Source organism: Chiloscyllium punctatum, chromosome 8 (genome assembly GCF_047496795.1).
Source record: "Chiloscyllium punctatum isolate Juve2018m chromosome 8, sChiPun1.3, whole genome shotgun sequence".
Classification (NCBI taxonomy): Eukaryota; Metazoa; Chordata; class Chondrichthyes; order Orectolobiformes; family Hemiscylliidae; genus Chiloscyllium; species Chiloscyllium punctatum.
The window spans coordinates 22,529,663-22,546,472 of NC_092746.1; the positions used below are offsets into that span (position 1 = coordinate 22,529,663).

Here is a 16,810-nt window from a genome sequence, read left to right on the forward strand (position 1 = left end):
ACCTTGCCAAAAGAAACTACAGAATTGTGAACACAACTCAGTCCATCATTCAAACCAGCCTTCCATCATTGTTTCCGTCTACACTTCCCACTGCCTTGGGAAAACAACCAACATAATCAAAGACCCCTCCCACTTCTCAAATGTTAATTTTGACCTCCCTCTCTGCATCTTTTCTGTGGCTGTAATACTGTATTCTGCACTCTGTTCAGGTACCTGATGGTATGATCTCTCTGTATATCACACAGAACAACACTTTTCACTGTATCTTGGCACATGTGAGAACAAGAAATCAAACTCAAACAATAAATCAAACTCAAACTCAAAAGACTTGAACATGGGTATTGGCAGCAAAGTAACAATATTTGCAACAATGTAAAAATATGGAGTATGGTTTATTATGAAGCTTTTTGTAAATGACTTCAGGAAAACATACATAGGCCACTAAATTGGCCAGACAGAATTCAGATGAAAATTAATGGAGACAAATCAGAAAAATAGATTCAAGCAGGCTGGGTTTTCATCCTGGGTTCACAAACTCAATTCTGGGCATCATACTGTGGCAACGTGATTGATGCAATGTAATCTTCACATGTTAATCATAGAGTCATAGAGATGTACAGCATGGAAACAGACCCTTCGGTCCAACCCATCCATGCTGACCAGATATCCCAAACCAATGTAGTCCCACCTGCCAGCACCCGGCCCATATCCCTCCAATGCTTTCCTATTCATATACCCAGTGGGTAAGTATGGAATTTGATAGGAAGGCACATCAGTGATCGCAGGGTTAATTGAGTGGATGGGATTTGGTATCATCAGTTCAGGCAGCATCCAACGAGCAGCGAAATCGACGTTTCGGGCAAAAGCCCTTCATCAGGAATAAAGGCAGTGAGCCTGAAGCACGGAGAGATAAGCTAGAGGAGGGTGGGGGTGGGGAGAGAGTAGCATAGAGTACAATGGGTGAGTGGGGGAGGAGATGAAGGTGATAGGTCAAGGAGGAGAGGGTGGAGTGGATAGGTGGAAAAGAAGATAGGCAGGTCGGACAAGTCAAGGAGACAGTAACTGAGCTGGAAGTTTGAAACTCGGATGAGGTGGGGGAAGGGGAAATGAGGAAACTGTTGAAGTCCACATTGATGCCCTGGGGTTGAAGTGTTCCGAGGCGGAAGATGAGGCGTTCTTCCTCCAGGCGTCTGGTGGTGAGGGAGCGGCGGTGAAGGAGGCCCAGGACCTCCATGTCCTCGGCAGAGTGGGAGGGGGAGTTGAAATGTTGGGCCACGGGGTGGTTTGGTTGATTGGTGCGGGTGTCTCGGAGGTGTTCCCTAAAGCGCTCTGCTAGGAGGCGCCCAGTCTCCCCAATGTAGAGGAGACCACATCGGGAGCAACGGATACAATAAATGATATTGGTGGATGTGCAGGTGAAACTTTGATGGATGTGGAAGGCTCCTTTAGGGCCTTGGATAGAGGTGAGGGAGGAGATGTGGGCACGCCTGAACTGCTGTGCTCTTCCAGCACCACTAATCCAGTATTTGGTTTTCAGCATCTGCAGTCATTGTTTTTACCTTGGGGATTTGGTATGTCAGTGTTTCAGATGGTTTCAGGTTTACGTAGGGTCAATGAATCACAGATAATCATGTGATTCTGCAAATCAAAATCTAGCCTGTAAGATTATCTGCAAAAAAACCTTGCTATTATGATTGCAAAGGAAAGAAGAGTTGTTGGGCAAAATGGCAGTTTATAGTGCTTCTTGAAGCCTCTTTCCATCAATCAAGAAATGCTACAAAGGAAGATTAAGATATCGCAAGTCATGAAGCAATGTGCGTTATCATTGGCAAGAAGTAGAATCATTATGAATTTGATTCATTCATAAATTGCCATTACTGACAAGGACAGTGTTTATTGCCCATCCCTCATCGTTCCCAAGAAAGAAGTACTGAGTACCTTCCTGTAGAACAGACTGGCTTGTTGTGAGGCATGAGATGAGCACATCATGCTCGTCAATGTCAAAGTGCCTGGTAGCAGATTTGGTGTCTTTATAGTGCTCGTCTTCTGTACCATATGCATTTAAGGCACCTCACAAACTGGAACTTGGCTGCAGAGTGACAAGATCTATCTGCTGACCACTTGACTTGCGATTCAGGCATGCAACCCAGACACAGGTGGGTAGTTTGTATATAGCAAAAGATGTGCTGTCAAACAAAATGTTATTGGGCAGGCTACTGGGGTACTAAAGGGACTCTTACAACATGTGGAAACCTGTGGGAGAGTCCTGCAGTCTTTTCCATGACATGTGTGACAATTCCCTGTGATTTGTTGCACAATCTAATCATCACTCGGTAACAGCCCTTGCCACCATGTATACAGCAAGCACCCTAGCAGAAGTAGAAAAAGGAAGGAAGAGAAAGGGCAATGGAAGGATGAAACAAGAAGTTAAGTAACACCAATTCATTCTGTTGTATTGGCTCACCCAATTGTGAATAAACCACAATTCTCCATTGACCTCATATTTTCTCTGTCGTAGACCACCTTGACCAAAATACTGAATTGGAAACCACCATAAAATAAACATTTTGAGCCAACTTTAGCAATCAAACTTGTTTTAAACCATCCTTACACATTTTCTATGGTGTTTGTGCTCTGTTAAGATCCCCATGGAAAATTAGTAAACTAGAATAGCCAAATTTATTAAATGACCGCCCCCATGGTAAATGAACAATTCAATTTCACATTTTTGCAAACAAGGACAATTGATAATGTTGTCCCTTTGCTTAAGAAGGGTAGCAGGGATAATCCAGGTAATTACAGACCTGTGAGCCTGACGTCAGTGATAGGGAAGCTGCTGGAGAAGATACTGAGGGATACATACCCATTTGGAAGAAAATGCGTTTTCAGTGATAGGCAGCATGATTTTGTGCAGGGAAGGTCATGTCTTTCAAACCTAATAGATTTATTTGAAGCGGTTACAATGTTGATTGATGAGGGAAGGGATGTAGATGTCATATACGTGGATTTTAGTAAGGTTTTTGATAAGGTTTCCCATGATAGGCTGATGGAGAAGGTGAAGTTCACATAGGGTCCAGGGTGTTCTAACTAGATGGATAAAGAACTGGTTGGGCAACAGAGGACAGAGAGTAGTAGTGAAATGGTGCCTCTCAAAATGGAGACCCGTGACCAGTGGTGTTCCACAGGGATCCATGCTGGGACCACTGTGGTTTGTGATATATACATAAATAATTTGGAGGAAGGTGTAGGTTGCTTCATTAGCAAGTTTGCAGATGACACTAAGATTGGCAGAGTAGCAGATAATGAAGGGGACTGTCAGAGAATACAGCAGAATATAGATAGATAGGAGAGTTGGGCAGGGAAATGGCAGATGGAGTTCAATCCGGACAAATGTGAGGTGATGCATTTTGGAAGATTTAATCCAAGAGCGAATTATACAGCAAATAGAAAGGTCCTGGGGAAAACTGATCTACAGAGAAATCTGGGTGTTCAGGTCCATTGTTCCCTGAAGGTGGCAGCGCAGGTCAATGGAGTGGTCAATAAGGCATACGGCATGCTTTCCTTCATTGGACAGCGTATGCAGTACAAGAGTTGGCAGGTCATGTTACAGTTGTTTAAGACCTTGGTTTGACCACATTTGGAATACTGCGTACAGTTCTGGCTGCCACATTACCAAAAGGATGTGGATGCTTTGGAGAGGGTGCAGAGAAGGTTCACCAGGATGCTACCTGGTATGGAGGGTGCTAGCTATGAGAAGAGGTTTAGGACATTAAGATTATTTTCATTGGAAAGATGGAGGTTGTGGGGGACCTGATTGAGGCACACAAAATCATGAGAGGTGTAGACAGGGTGGATAGCAAGAAACATTTTCCCAGAGTGGAGGACTCAATTACTAGAGGTCATTAGTTCAAAGTGAGAGGGGAGAAGTTTAGGGAAGATATGCATGGAAAGTCCTTCACGCAGAGGGTGGTGGGTGCCAGCGGAGGTGGTAGGGACGGGAACGATAACATCATTTAAGGTGTATCTAGACAGATACATGAATGAGCAGGGAGCAAAGGGATACAGATCCTTAGAAAATAGGCAACAGGTTTAGATAGAGGATCTGGATCAGTGCAGGTTGGAAGGCTGAAGGGCCTGTTCCTGTGCTGTAATTTTCTTTGTTCTTTGTAACACAACCACAAGCACCTGAATCACTTCCTGTTGACATATGGCCCTCAGTAACTACATAGTTGCACAATTTTTTTTCTTGCAGGCTTGGTCCTACCTGGCAATAGCTTTCATTTGTTTCCACCCTCCCATCTTCTCAATACCCTTTGCCCCTCATCCACCCCAAGGTTTTCCCAGCATAATTCTCATTAGCAAGACAGACATCTGCAAACTCTCATTCCCTCAGTCCTGATGGTGTAACTTTCCAGGGTTCCTTTTCAATCAACCAGTCAAGAACATACCAGTTCATGGAATGTCCACTTCTGGGAAAAACCCAACTATTTAGTATCTCTATTCACTCAACTTTTCAGGTTTCATACCATTTTAGCCACATCACACAGTTCCCCTAAAGGAATCTGTCTCTTTTTCTGCCAAACAGAATAACTGATATCTTCCTGGGAGATTGTTTCTTCTCCACACAAGAATTTTTGTCTCTGTTTGTTTTATCTTTGTGTCTGCATCTGTGTGCTAATTGCCTTCATCCTCCAGCTCTCCTACTTCTCTTTGTGTCTGATCACATTACTTCTGTATGTTAATTTCCTGCTTCAAATTTGACGTCACCAGGTCACTTAAACCAACATTTCTTACTGGCCTATTCTAGACTGAATGGCTGGAACACTGGTGGGGAGGCAGAAGAACGAAGACATTATATGGTAAATCAGGAAACAGTAAATAGGTTAATCTAGGCTTCAGTATTACAATCCTGAAGATTTTACAAATATATTTGTTGACTAATACTGATTGGTATATTTAACGCACTCAAATTAAATTGTCTTGTATGTGTTTTTAACATATGTAGTAATTAATTAGATTAGATTAGATTAGATTACCTACAGTGTGGAAACAGGCCCTTCGGCCCAACAAGTCCACACCGACCCGCCGAAGCGTAACCCACCCATACCCCTACATCTACATCTACCCCTTACCTAACACTACAGCAATTTAGCATGGCCAATTCACTTGGCCTGCACATCTTTGGACTGTGGGAGGAAACCGGAGCACCTGGAGGAAACCCACGCAGACACGGGGAGAACGTGCAAACTCCACACAGTCAGTCGCCTCAGGCGGGAATTGAACCCGGGTCTCTGGTGCTGTGAGGCAGCAGTGCTAACCACTGTGCCACCGTGCTGCCCTAATAATAATAAGGAAAGACAAAGAGCATATCCAATATTGTGACTTGAGATTAAGAAATACAAAAGGAGAATGTTCTGATGATACTAATGAATGTATGATTAATAAAATGGAAAATCATGATCAAGAGAGAGGTTGAGAGTCAAAGTGAAAAAGGGATGGTTTGTCAGTTGAGAAACAAACTCTTGTATCCTGTCCAAAGTGTGAGACACATGTTTGGAATGTTATTCATTTTTTTAGTTTCCTTGTATCATAATGATGTCAACTAATTCAAATAATTATAGGATAGGCAATGAGGATATAAGGAGGGAAGCATTGTACAATAAAGAAAGAGATAACAACAGGTATGGAAAGTGCAGATCAGCCAGTATCTGCATAGCGATCAGATAAGTTAATACTTCAAATGTGGGACCTTCATCAGAACTCGAAGATAAGCAGAGAGGAAGGGAAACATGAAAATCTGGTACATGAAACAGATTACAGTGGTCCTAGTGGAGAAAAACAACAGTTAAAACCAAAGCTGCAGACTACCTCACCAGAAAGCTGCTCCCACCTTAAACACCATACACTGCATCTGAAAAACTAAGAGCATTGTGGAAGACCCCACACACCCCTCATTCAAATGCCTCTCCCCCCTGCCATCTGGCAGAAGATACTGGAGCATACGGTCTCTCACGGCCAGACTGTGCAACAGTTTCTTCCCCCAAGCCATTAGGGTCCTTAACACAGTACAATCGGCCTCTTTCCCATCTGAAGTTCTTTCATATTGCTGCAAGAAAAATGTCTATCATTTATCATTCTTCTGTTCCACTGCAACTTGCATTTCTTATGCACTTTATGCTGTGTATGATTGTGCAGTTTGTGCTGTCAATGTTGCACCCTTGGTACTGGAGGAATGTTGTCTCATTTTTACTGTATCAGTTGTATATCGTAAAATGACAAATAAAAGCTACTCTACTCTACCATTTGCCATCTGTACCACCGTTCTAGGAACTGCCAACAAACTCATCATGTGGTACGAATGTTTTGCTCAGAAATGTGAGTGACATTTAAGATCTCAAGTTCTTAAAATGAATATTAAAGTTAGATGACTACAATGTGCCTGATTGAAAGATTAGGTGCTCACTTCAAGCTTTCTTTGTATTGGCTGTTCCTCAATTTGAAGATGAGATCTACTCAGGCCATAAAATTCTGACATGGGTCTTGATGTGACAGAACACACTAATTAATTCTGCACTTGGAGATTTTTCAATAGATGGGGCAGGTCATCCCATGAGATAGTGAAATTTCCAAAGACACACTGGTTGGAGTAGTATAGAGAACTGAAATTACATCACAGGGAGCCTGAAGTCACAGCTGCAGACAAAATGGAGATGTTCAGCAGACCCAGCATCTAATTTGCATTTGCTCTTCTTGCAGATGAGAGCGAACCATGAACAATTAATACATAAATATAATGTTGCAGGATGTATGATAAACATTTTCTGAATTATGGATAAAGAACCTACACTGTGTCAGGAAGTGTGGTTGTAAAGTACCTGTACCCAAATAATTAGATTGCTGCAGGATAAATTAAAGTTCCAGTGCCTACTTTTGCATTTGAGAAGAATTATTGTTAAAATTGGTTCAATAAACAACTATAATATGACCTTTTGTTATGCGTAATACAACTATATTGTGAAAAAATATGATTTTTTTCTGTCAATGAAGGATCATGTTGTTTTGTGGTCATGGTACACATAGACTTATAAGAAACAGCCCAGCCAGGTTATAACACACAGAGGGTTTTGCAAACAATGCAGTGTAGTTCAGTAAGGTCTTGATATGAGAACACTTAATACTGCCCTTGCTTTTGTACAGGATACATTTGATGTCCTGAGCACAAGTATGTTGCGATTTTTAAATATATATGCGCTTGATTGGTACCTTAGGCCCCTACGGGAATTCTAGACGGTCTCGTCTTCTCAAGAGTATTTTCAACTAAGAAATATTCTTTCGAGACAAAACTTCCTTCCAAGTGAAAGGCTGTTTGTTGTGCCATCGCAATAACAAACTAAACCGATTACGTTCACTTCGAAGTAACGATTAGGATGACGTGGAGATATCACGAAGTGTAATCATTTAAACATAATGCCTATTATTAGAAGATCTTAAATCATGTAATTCGTTGCTTGGTCCCGAAAAGGCATGACAGATGGTCATTATTCCTTCTGGAATGGAAAAGATGTGAATTAACTAAGGAAGCCTGCTCAGAATCCACAGAATGTAACATCGATTTCAGTAAGTTGTACGAAAAGTTGCAGATTTCACGTTTGGCAGATTATGATTAAGATAACAATAAACAGAATTGATTTTATAACTATTCACGTGGACCCAACATCCATCAGACATTGAGCGTCACTCACACATTTCTCGGTATTCACCTCAAACCTTCAGCCTTGACACCAACTAGAAGAATGACATCCGGACGGCTGGAATGATAATTGGTGTATTTTCCTGTCCATCATACTGCTCTATAATTAATTGGTTCGAACGCACGTCAATCTGACCGAATCTGTTGGTGATTGGTCAATAGCGCAGTCAACCACTGGGAAGGCGGGATCAAGGAAGTAACGCCCCTTGGCACGGGGCGTTTGGGCGATTGGTCGAGTATACCATCAACCCGGAGAGGCTGACTGCCTATTGGATAGCCGGCTGTCAATCAGGAGGACGGCTCGCGGCGGAGGGGGCGGAGTGACATCGGCGGCTCGGCTAACCGACCGAAAGAGTGAGGGTGAAAAAGCGAGGTGATCATGGAGGAGGACCGCGGGGAGCAGATGAGACCTTTACTGACTATGGTGAGTCTGCTATGATAGGTAGGCCGGGCAGAGCCGGTGTTGGGGATGAGGATGGTGCTGCCGGTTTTTGTTTCCCACCTCCCCGGAGTAGGCTCCATCATGTGGGTTTCTCGGTGACCGGTGGGGGAACGGTCAGCCGTTGTGATTGTGAAGCGGCTCCGGCCACGGCTGGTTTTGTTTTAATATGGGGAGGGGCGGTGGGTGTGTGGAGAGGTCAGGCTCTCTCTCTTTCCCCCCTCACCCCCTCACCCCCCACCCCCTCACCCCCCCCTCCTCCTCACCCCCCCCCCCTCCTCCTCACCCCCCACCCCCACCCCCACCCCCACCCCCACCCCCACCCATTGTCTGTTAGGCGGTGGAGCGGTGGTAGCCGAGCAGCGCTCTCAGTTCCGTTTTCGGGCTGCAATCGGCTCGGTGGCGACCCTACCGTTTGGGCGCACTCGACCCGCTCGCCTCTCACTCGGTTTGAATCCAAACACTCGGTGTCTTCCGCCGTCGCCGGGGGGTGGGGGCAGCGGAAGGCTCAGCGGGGACATTGATTTCCGCCCCCCCCCCAATGTCTCTGAGGGTCTCTCGTCCCTCCCCTGTCACTCTGCATGCGAGTATCCTGACCTCCGTCCGTCCATCCATCCAGGCGGTGATGGAGAGGGCAGAGGGCATGAGTGGGTTCAGTCCGGCACCACCTCCCCCGGGTCATCGCTCTCAAGCTTGTTCAAAAGACACGTCGTTTTTCGATCCGTTATTTTTGTCACCGCACGAGAGGAATGTTGAACCTGTGAACCGTGCTGCTGTCGATGTGGAAAGAGGTGTATTTTCAGCCGGTGATCTTGTCTGCGGCCTTTGCTTTTCTTTGGTCCCTCTGAGTCGGGTGTGTGTGTGTGTGCGCGCGCGTCAGGTCAGGTTCGTTTGCTGTTGGAGGTGATGCTGAGTTGGTCCTCCTTTATCTGGTGAACCCGTGGGCTGCAACACACCAGGGGTTGAGTAATGTTTATCGACAACGTCTAGTTTGTATCTCCGTTTTCAGTATACCGTGCTCAGAGTATTTACCCGCAAGAAATTTTTACATCAAAAGTTGATTGTATGAATATCTGAATTTTTCTGAGCACCAGCATCTTTAGGATTTTGCACCTTGGTGCGTTAAAATACAAAAGGTTGCCTGTAAGCTTGCTTCTTGCATTGATTCCTTTGGAAATATTGTTTGTACTGTCGTCGTTATTATTTTAAGACATGGTAAATTTACACAGTTCTGTTATACTCTATTGTTCTGTTCTGTCAATGATGACTTCTGCTTATCATAGAGCCCCTATAGTGTGGAAAGAGGTGATTTGGCCCATCAGGTCAGCACCAATCCTCTAAAGAGCATGCCTTCCAGAGCCAGCCCCTAATGTTTCCCTGTAATCCTGCATTTGTCCTGCATCCACCTTGCCTGCACACCCGTGGACACTATCCATAGTTTAGCATGGACAATGCACTAACCTGCACTAATTAGAATGTGTGAGGAAAGTGGAGCACCTGGAGGAAACCCATGCAGAAAGGGAGAATATGCAAACACCCCACTGACGGTCACCCAAAGCTGGAATTGAACCCAGGTCCCTGGCAATGTGAGGCAGCAGTACTTGTCATCTCTCGCTTACTTTGGTCACCTTAGACTTGTTCTAGTGGATTTACTGAGACATTAAAATTTGATGTATGCCATGAAGAAATTTTCTTTTTTGAAAATCAAGTCTTTGTTTTCTTTGATGTTTGAACAGTGGCTGCCACCTTTTTCTTGCCTTTGTCTTAACTCTTTCAGTGTCAAGGACCTATTGTTCTCAAATCTGTTACTGGCAGTGTCTGCAAGAAACAAGTTCACCCTTTATGTTTTTACTCTTTCTCATGGTATATTTAAATTCCTTTTGAAAGTACATTGTTGTAAGACCTAGATCATTTCTGAGGGTTCTCCTATCTATTCCATATTGCTAGATAGAAAATGAGGTAAAAAAAATTCTGATGCATGAATGTACCTGCCTCTACAATTCACATGCTTCACTCACTTCTTTCTTGTGTAGATATTTTGTTATTTTCTTTATATTTCTCACAATGGTAATGTTCTCAACTTCTCTAGTGTTATTCAGTTGCTGAGACAGAAGCTCTGTCTCTGTTTGTCCATCTCTCTTCCCTCCTTTAAGACACTCCTTATAACCTTTGACTAAGATTTCAATCATCACACCTAATATTTCCTTATGTGTCTTGGTGTCATATTTTGTTGAATAACCCTGTCAGTTGTTATAATAGAAAGTGCACTTGGTTTGTATAACTTGACTTTCTGAAGTATCGTCCTATACATGGTTGTTTTATAAGTTATCCCATACAAAAAAATTTGAGAACCCATATTCACAAAAAAACTGTTTGTATTTTAATTGACTTTTTATTGTAAGATGTTTTCCCTGCCTAGCATTTTATAGAAGGTTGTCATCATCAGGCTCAATTTTTAAGTAATTTAAATCTGTGTGTTGTGGATAGTATCAGAATTGGCCACAGAATCCATGACTTACAGATTGATATTTGAACCCGGGTTCAATTCCTGACTCCGGCAACTGACTGTGTGGAGTTTGCACATTCTCCCCGTGTCTGCGTGGGTTTCCTCCGGGTACTCCGGTTTCCTCCCACAGTCCAAAGATGTGCAGGTCAGGTGAATTGGCCATGCTAAATTGCCTGTAGTGTTAAATAAGGGGTAAATGTAGGGGTATGGGTGGGTTGTGCTTCGGCGGGTCTGTGTGGACTTGTTGGGCCGAAGGGCCTGTTTCCACACTAACGTAATCTTAAAAAAAAAAAAAAAAATTTGTTTTTCCCCCCCTTTGTTTTGGGAGCATTTCTATATACTTGAGGCATGGATTTTGACCAGAGAAGACTAGTTAGTGGTGAGTTGGTAACTGACGTGATTATTATCTCTGTAGTCTTGGGTTGAGTGTAACTAATTGGCCCACATCAGATTTAACATTAATATGACATTAAGGCTAGCTTGGTAACTTGTTGGGTCAAATTCTGTGGTTCATTTTACCAATTTTATATTGTCTTGGGCAAGCAGTGTTTTTGTATCCTGTATTCTTGAGATTTTAAAAACGAGGTGGGAATATTGTTGCGTGTACCAAAAGTTCAAAATCGGTTTAGAATTACATTACAACCTTTTTGAGGTCCAGTGGATTTTAGATTTGTGTAATATTATTGTGAACATTGAGGTGCAATCATTCATGAAATTTTAAAAATATTTTGCTGTGTAAGCCTTTTGGACATCTATTACAATGCCTCAGGCTATTCAATTACTTTGTCAAAGTTACAAGAGGGAAATAAGCAACTGTTCAGCCTACTTAGTGAGGGTTGTGGGTCAATTCCCACTTCAGGAATTGAGCACGCAAATCTCAGCTGACACTGCAGTGCAGCAATCAGATAAGTGATTAAATGAAGACCCGGTTTGTCCTTGCAGCTTGATGTAAAGGAACCCATGACTTTAAAAACAGGAGGCTTTCTTTCCCAATGATTATCCTTTACTTAGCATCACGCAGATTACCTGAATATTATATCACTGCTATTTTTGCAATTCTTCTGTGCTTGAATTGGTTGACCCATTAAATATGCTCTTACAAGGATTAAATATTATAAAATCCTTCATTGCCCCAAACGTATTTGGGTGCATCAAGTGGTCAAGAAAGATAATGAAATTCAACAGAAAAGTTCCTTATCCTTCCTTGACAAATTCCTGAACACTGGAATATGCATGGATATTTGGAAAACATGACTTGTTTGCTTTTCAGCTGTCATCCCTTGCTCAGTTTGGTGGGTAAGTGACATGTCATCCAAAGAAAAGTGCATTTTAATTTTATAGCTGCCTGATATATTTTCTGTTTCAGTTTTATGCTCAAAACTGAAAGGCAAGCTATTTCTCAATAGTTGAATTATTTATTAGAAAACTGTCAGATTCATATAAATCATTGTACAGTGTTTCTGGTGTCCAATCAGGTAGTGATGGTGCGTTTAGTTGGACATGTGTTGACATTTCAGTTTAGGGAAATCTGGACCACAACTTGACTTTAAATAAAAAAAATCAGTCACGATGCATGAACTGAGTAAACAAGGTTTTATACAGATTTGATACATTCTGGATGGTCTCTACCCCAATTAATGTAAGACTTCAGGTAAACAAAGAGAAACTGGAATTGGCTTGAGCACCAGAAATAGTTACATACATTAAAAAAAATCAAAACATGGTACTTGCAGATGTTTATTATTATGAACAGTTGCAACCATAAGAAAGAGACCAGTGGTTTATTTCCCTAGACCATAATACAATATTAATGACAGTAGCACCAGTATGATTTATAAGTAAATCCTAATCTAATTAATGCAAGGTAATTTGTTTTACAATTAATAAGAAATCATTCTAATTTATCATCAGGAATAATTTCAGGAATTTTTGGTTAGAAGTGGCTAAAATGTAAGTTTTAAAGATTACTATCTGTAGAAATTGACGTATAAATAACCTGTCAATGATGACCAATTGATATAACAGCATGTGTAACTAATGAAGTCATCTGAATTTTAAATTCATTTGAACTGTCTATTCAGTGTTGTGAAGTTTTATTATGTGAAGCCATGTATTGCTGCCTTTAATGCTGTTAGGATTCTGAAATATATAGACTGACAGAAAAAACTATGGGCATTAAAAGAGTAATTTGCATATCGAGCTCCATCTGGTCTGTTGGTCTTACTCAGTGCTCCTTGGAATGAATGTCACGTTCATTCCATTCCCTGAGGAAACGAATTACTTGTTCCAGAATTTCTGTTCTAAGTTACTTTTTAAATGACTCCAAGATAACTTAGTTTCTACTCGAAACAGTATATTCAATACCTGCTTCACTCTAAAGAGTCAAAGGAAAAAAATGTTGACAGAATACATTTTGCCTTGCTTAAGTTTTAACATAGTCATAATGCATGGAAACAGAGCTCAGTTCAACTTGTCTGCACCAACTAGACATTCCAATCTGATCCAGTTCCAAATCCCAACATGTGGCTCATTTCCCTTCAAACCCTTCCTATTCATGCCTTTTCAGATGTTGTAATTGTACCAGCCTCCACCGCTTCCTCTGGCAGCTCACTCCATACACACACTACCCTCTATGTGAAAAAGTTACCCTTTTAAGTTCTGTTCAAATGTTCCCCTCACGTTTAAACTTATGCTCTCTAGTTTTTGACTCTGTCACTCGAGGAAAAAAGACCTTGGCTGTTCACCCTATCCATATCTCTCTCTCGATTTTATAAACCTCTATGAAGGTTACCCCTTTGCCTTTGTTCCAGGGAAAACAGCCCCAGCCTATTCAGTCTCTCCCTATAACTCAAACTTCCAGTTCCAGCAACATGCTTGTAAATCTTTTCTGTACCCTCTCCAATTTAATAATCTTTCCTATAGAATGGTGACCAGAATTGTCCACAGTCTAAAAGTGACCTCACTATTGTCCTTTGTCCACATCTTTGGCTGAATGGGATTTTTAAAACCTGAGTCCTATTATTTCACGAAATGTGAGTGAACTGGGTGATGTTAGTAGGTACTGATGACCTGTCTATGATTCTCTTTGACAATCCTGGCTTGTTCGAACTTGCCAACTCCCTGATTAGACAAAGTGCTACGGTTTATGGTTTTTATATTGTTTCCTTCCATGTATTAGGTTCTCTTCCTCAGGTTGAATAAATGTATATTTTCTCCCAACCTGTGTGCTCTAATTTTATTTACTAATGTCCTGTGAGGGACATATCAAAAGTCTTCTGAAACTCCACAGAGACTCCACATCCATCAGCTCTTTTATTAAAGCTACAAGTAATATCCTCAGAAAGCTTCAAGTTTGGCAAACGTGGCTTCCTCTTCATCAATCCATGTTAACGCTGTCCAGTTTGCATTGTTTTCTAAATGTCCAGTTATTACATCCTTTTATAATAAATTTTAGCATTTTCCCTACTACTGACTCCAAATTAACAATCTGTAGCATTTTCCATTTTTCCTCCTTTCTTAAATAATGGGGTTATGTCTACTAACTTCAAGGCTGTAGGAACTTTTCCAGAATCTGTAGAATTTTAAAATTCTAGCCACCATTTTGTCCACTATCTCTCCAGCCGTCTCTCTTAACACTGGGATGATGCTGATCTGGTTCATGAGATTTTGATGTTTTGCTAATAGCAATTATGTTTAATTTGTCAGTTTCACAAGTCCCTTGGTCATGTAGTATTTCTGGGAAATTTTGCCATCTTCCTTGAAAACAAATGCAAAGTAATTGTGATTTTAAAAACTAAATGTCTATCATTGGTTTTGAGAATTATGGTGGAAATGGCACCATAGATGTACTATAGGGTTATTGAAAAGTCAAATTACTATGGGAAAGGAATGTCTTCAGTGACTTGCCATGTTGGGCCAATAACCCAGGTATGTGTTGCATTTAAAATTGAATGAAGACATCTAATTGTGGAGAACAGTTAGATTGTAATAACACAGTTGACTGACTTCAGCAAAAAGATTCTGCCATCCTTCCTACCTCTGCCCTTGACTCAGCAGTGACACCATACTATGCCACTGACTCTTTAAAGTCTCAACCTTGAAGGTGTTTAATTGCCTCAAAACACTTTCTTTGGGGGAAAGAAGTCTTTTTGAATAAGTGTGTAAGATGAAAGAAATCCAAATAATGTAGTGTGTATGGATTCTCAAAAGGTAATTGATTAAAATGTCTCATGAGCTTGTTTAAAACAATACAGAAATATGTTAAGGGAAATGTAATAGCATATATAAGAAACAAAATTATTGTGTATGCCTGAGCTATAATTTGTTTTGTGTCTTCTTGGAGTGAGTAATTGGCCTAGTTTTGTTCACGTATGAAATCATTGAATAGCTTTAGCACTTGAGGTGTTGTCTTGTTCTGGACCCTTTTACTCATAGTAACAGTTTTTTTTTCTTTGTTTTCTATGTCAGGGTTTTTCATGATTTCTGAGAGATGCTCAAATCTCCTCTCAGTTATCCCTTATTCAAGGAACCTGTCAAATTTATCCAAATGCCTGAAGTCTATCATTAGAGTGGTGCTAGAAAAGCATAGCAGGTCAGGCAGCATCCGAGGAGCAGGAAAATCAACGTTTTGGGCAAAAGCCCTTCATCAGGAATGAAAGGGCTTCCTGATGAAGGGCTTTTGCCCGAAACGTCGATTTTTTTTTTTCCTGCTCCTCGGATGCTGCCTGACCTGCTGTGCTTTTATAGCACCACTCTAATCTAGACTCTGATTTCCAGCATCTGCAGTCCTCGCCTTTTGCCTGAAGTCTATCGTTGCCTTGTAGTATTCTTGTAAATACTTTTTGGCTCTTCTCTAAAGCTGCCTTACACTTTGGAAAATGCAGTACCCAGAAAAGAAATTTTTTATTTTTGCTTAAGTTTACTTTGGAAGGGAAGTACAATTTTGATCTATGGTTGACATAAAGAGCAATTTTTGTGAAGTGAATTGGTTACTTGTTAATAAACTAGAAATGATAAGTTTTCAAAATGAATGTAAGATGTAGTTTAATGTGGAAAGGTCATTAGATTTGTGTTTTGATAGGGCAGTAGGATAAGTATGATGTGAGGATACAATATGATGTGGATGATTAAGAGATGGCAGTGACAGATCAATCATATCACTGGTTTACTAATCCAGTAGTCAGAGGCTTCAAACACTCCCATAACATATGGTGAAATTCGAATGAATCAATCTGGAATTAAAAAAGTTGCTAGACTATTGTGAGTGTGAAACCATTATTGTAAAATCCCATCTGGTTCATATACCTAGCCTGCAAAGTTGGGAATTTAGTGCCAAGGTTGAGAGCTATCTCTCAGGCTCATCCAGTAAAAGCCTTGCTGAATCACATACTATCTCAGAGACCGCATCAACATCCTTAGGTGTGTCTTGTCCCACTGACAGAAACAATGTTAATGTATAAGATCTTGTTTTATATAGGCAAATAAAAATTCATACATAGATTACACTTTTTCATTGGGAACAAAAGGATGCAATGGAGACATTTCCATAGGTATGGAAATACAACAGCTGATTCCTGATGAAGGTCTCCGGCCCGAAATGTCGGGTTTTTTTTTCCCCTGCTCATCAGATGCTGCCTGACCTGTACTTTTCCAGCAGCTCGCTCTCTCTCTCCCTCTCTCTCTCTCTCTCTCTCAACAGCTGGTCTACTTGCCTGGCCTAGAAAACAAAATTAACATTTAACTGTGTTTCTGCTGCCCATCCAATCCCCAAACTTTTTTTTTCTCTTTGGTATAGACTGGTGTTGTTTTCCCCTCTTTTCCCTCTTAGTCTTTTCTCCCCTCCCCCCCCCCCCCCCCCCCAAACAAAATAAGGTCTGTTCTTTTTGCTTTCGTGGAAAGGTTTGGTTTAGCTCAGTTGGATGGTTGGTTTGCAAAGCTGACAGCATGGATTCAATTCTTTTGTTGGCAGAGGTTACCATGAAGGATTTTCCTCCTCAACCTCTCCCCTTGCCTCAGGTTAAATGACCACTGGTTATCTGTCTGTAAAGAGAGAGCAGCCCTATGATTTGGTAAGACTATGGCTACTGGAGTCCTAATGGATGCAAGACAAAAAGCT

At 41.4% G+C, this 16,810-nt stretch overlaps 1 protein-coding gene across 8 annotated transcripts in view; it reads left to right on the plus strand.

Moving 5' to 3' along the window:
- The first annotated feature begins 8,042 nt into the window (after positions 1-8,042).
- Positions 8,043-16,810, plus strand: part of slc4a7 (solute carrier family 4 member 7) — a 159,187-nt gene continuing 150,419 nt past the window's right edge. For all 8 annotated transcript variants that reach the window (XM_072575213.1, XM_072575214.1, XM_072575215.1 and 5 more), the window contains exon 1: positions 8,043-8,174. In XM_072575213.1, the coding sequence (XP_072431314.1) occupies positions 8,130-8,174 (45 nt within the window). In that variant the 5' untranslated portion in view covers positions 8,043-8,129. The remainder of the gene's footprint in view (positions 8,175-16,810) is intronic.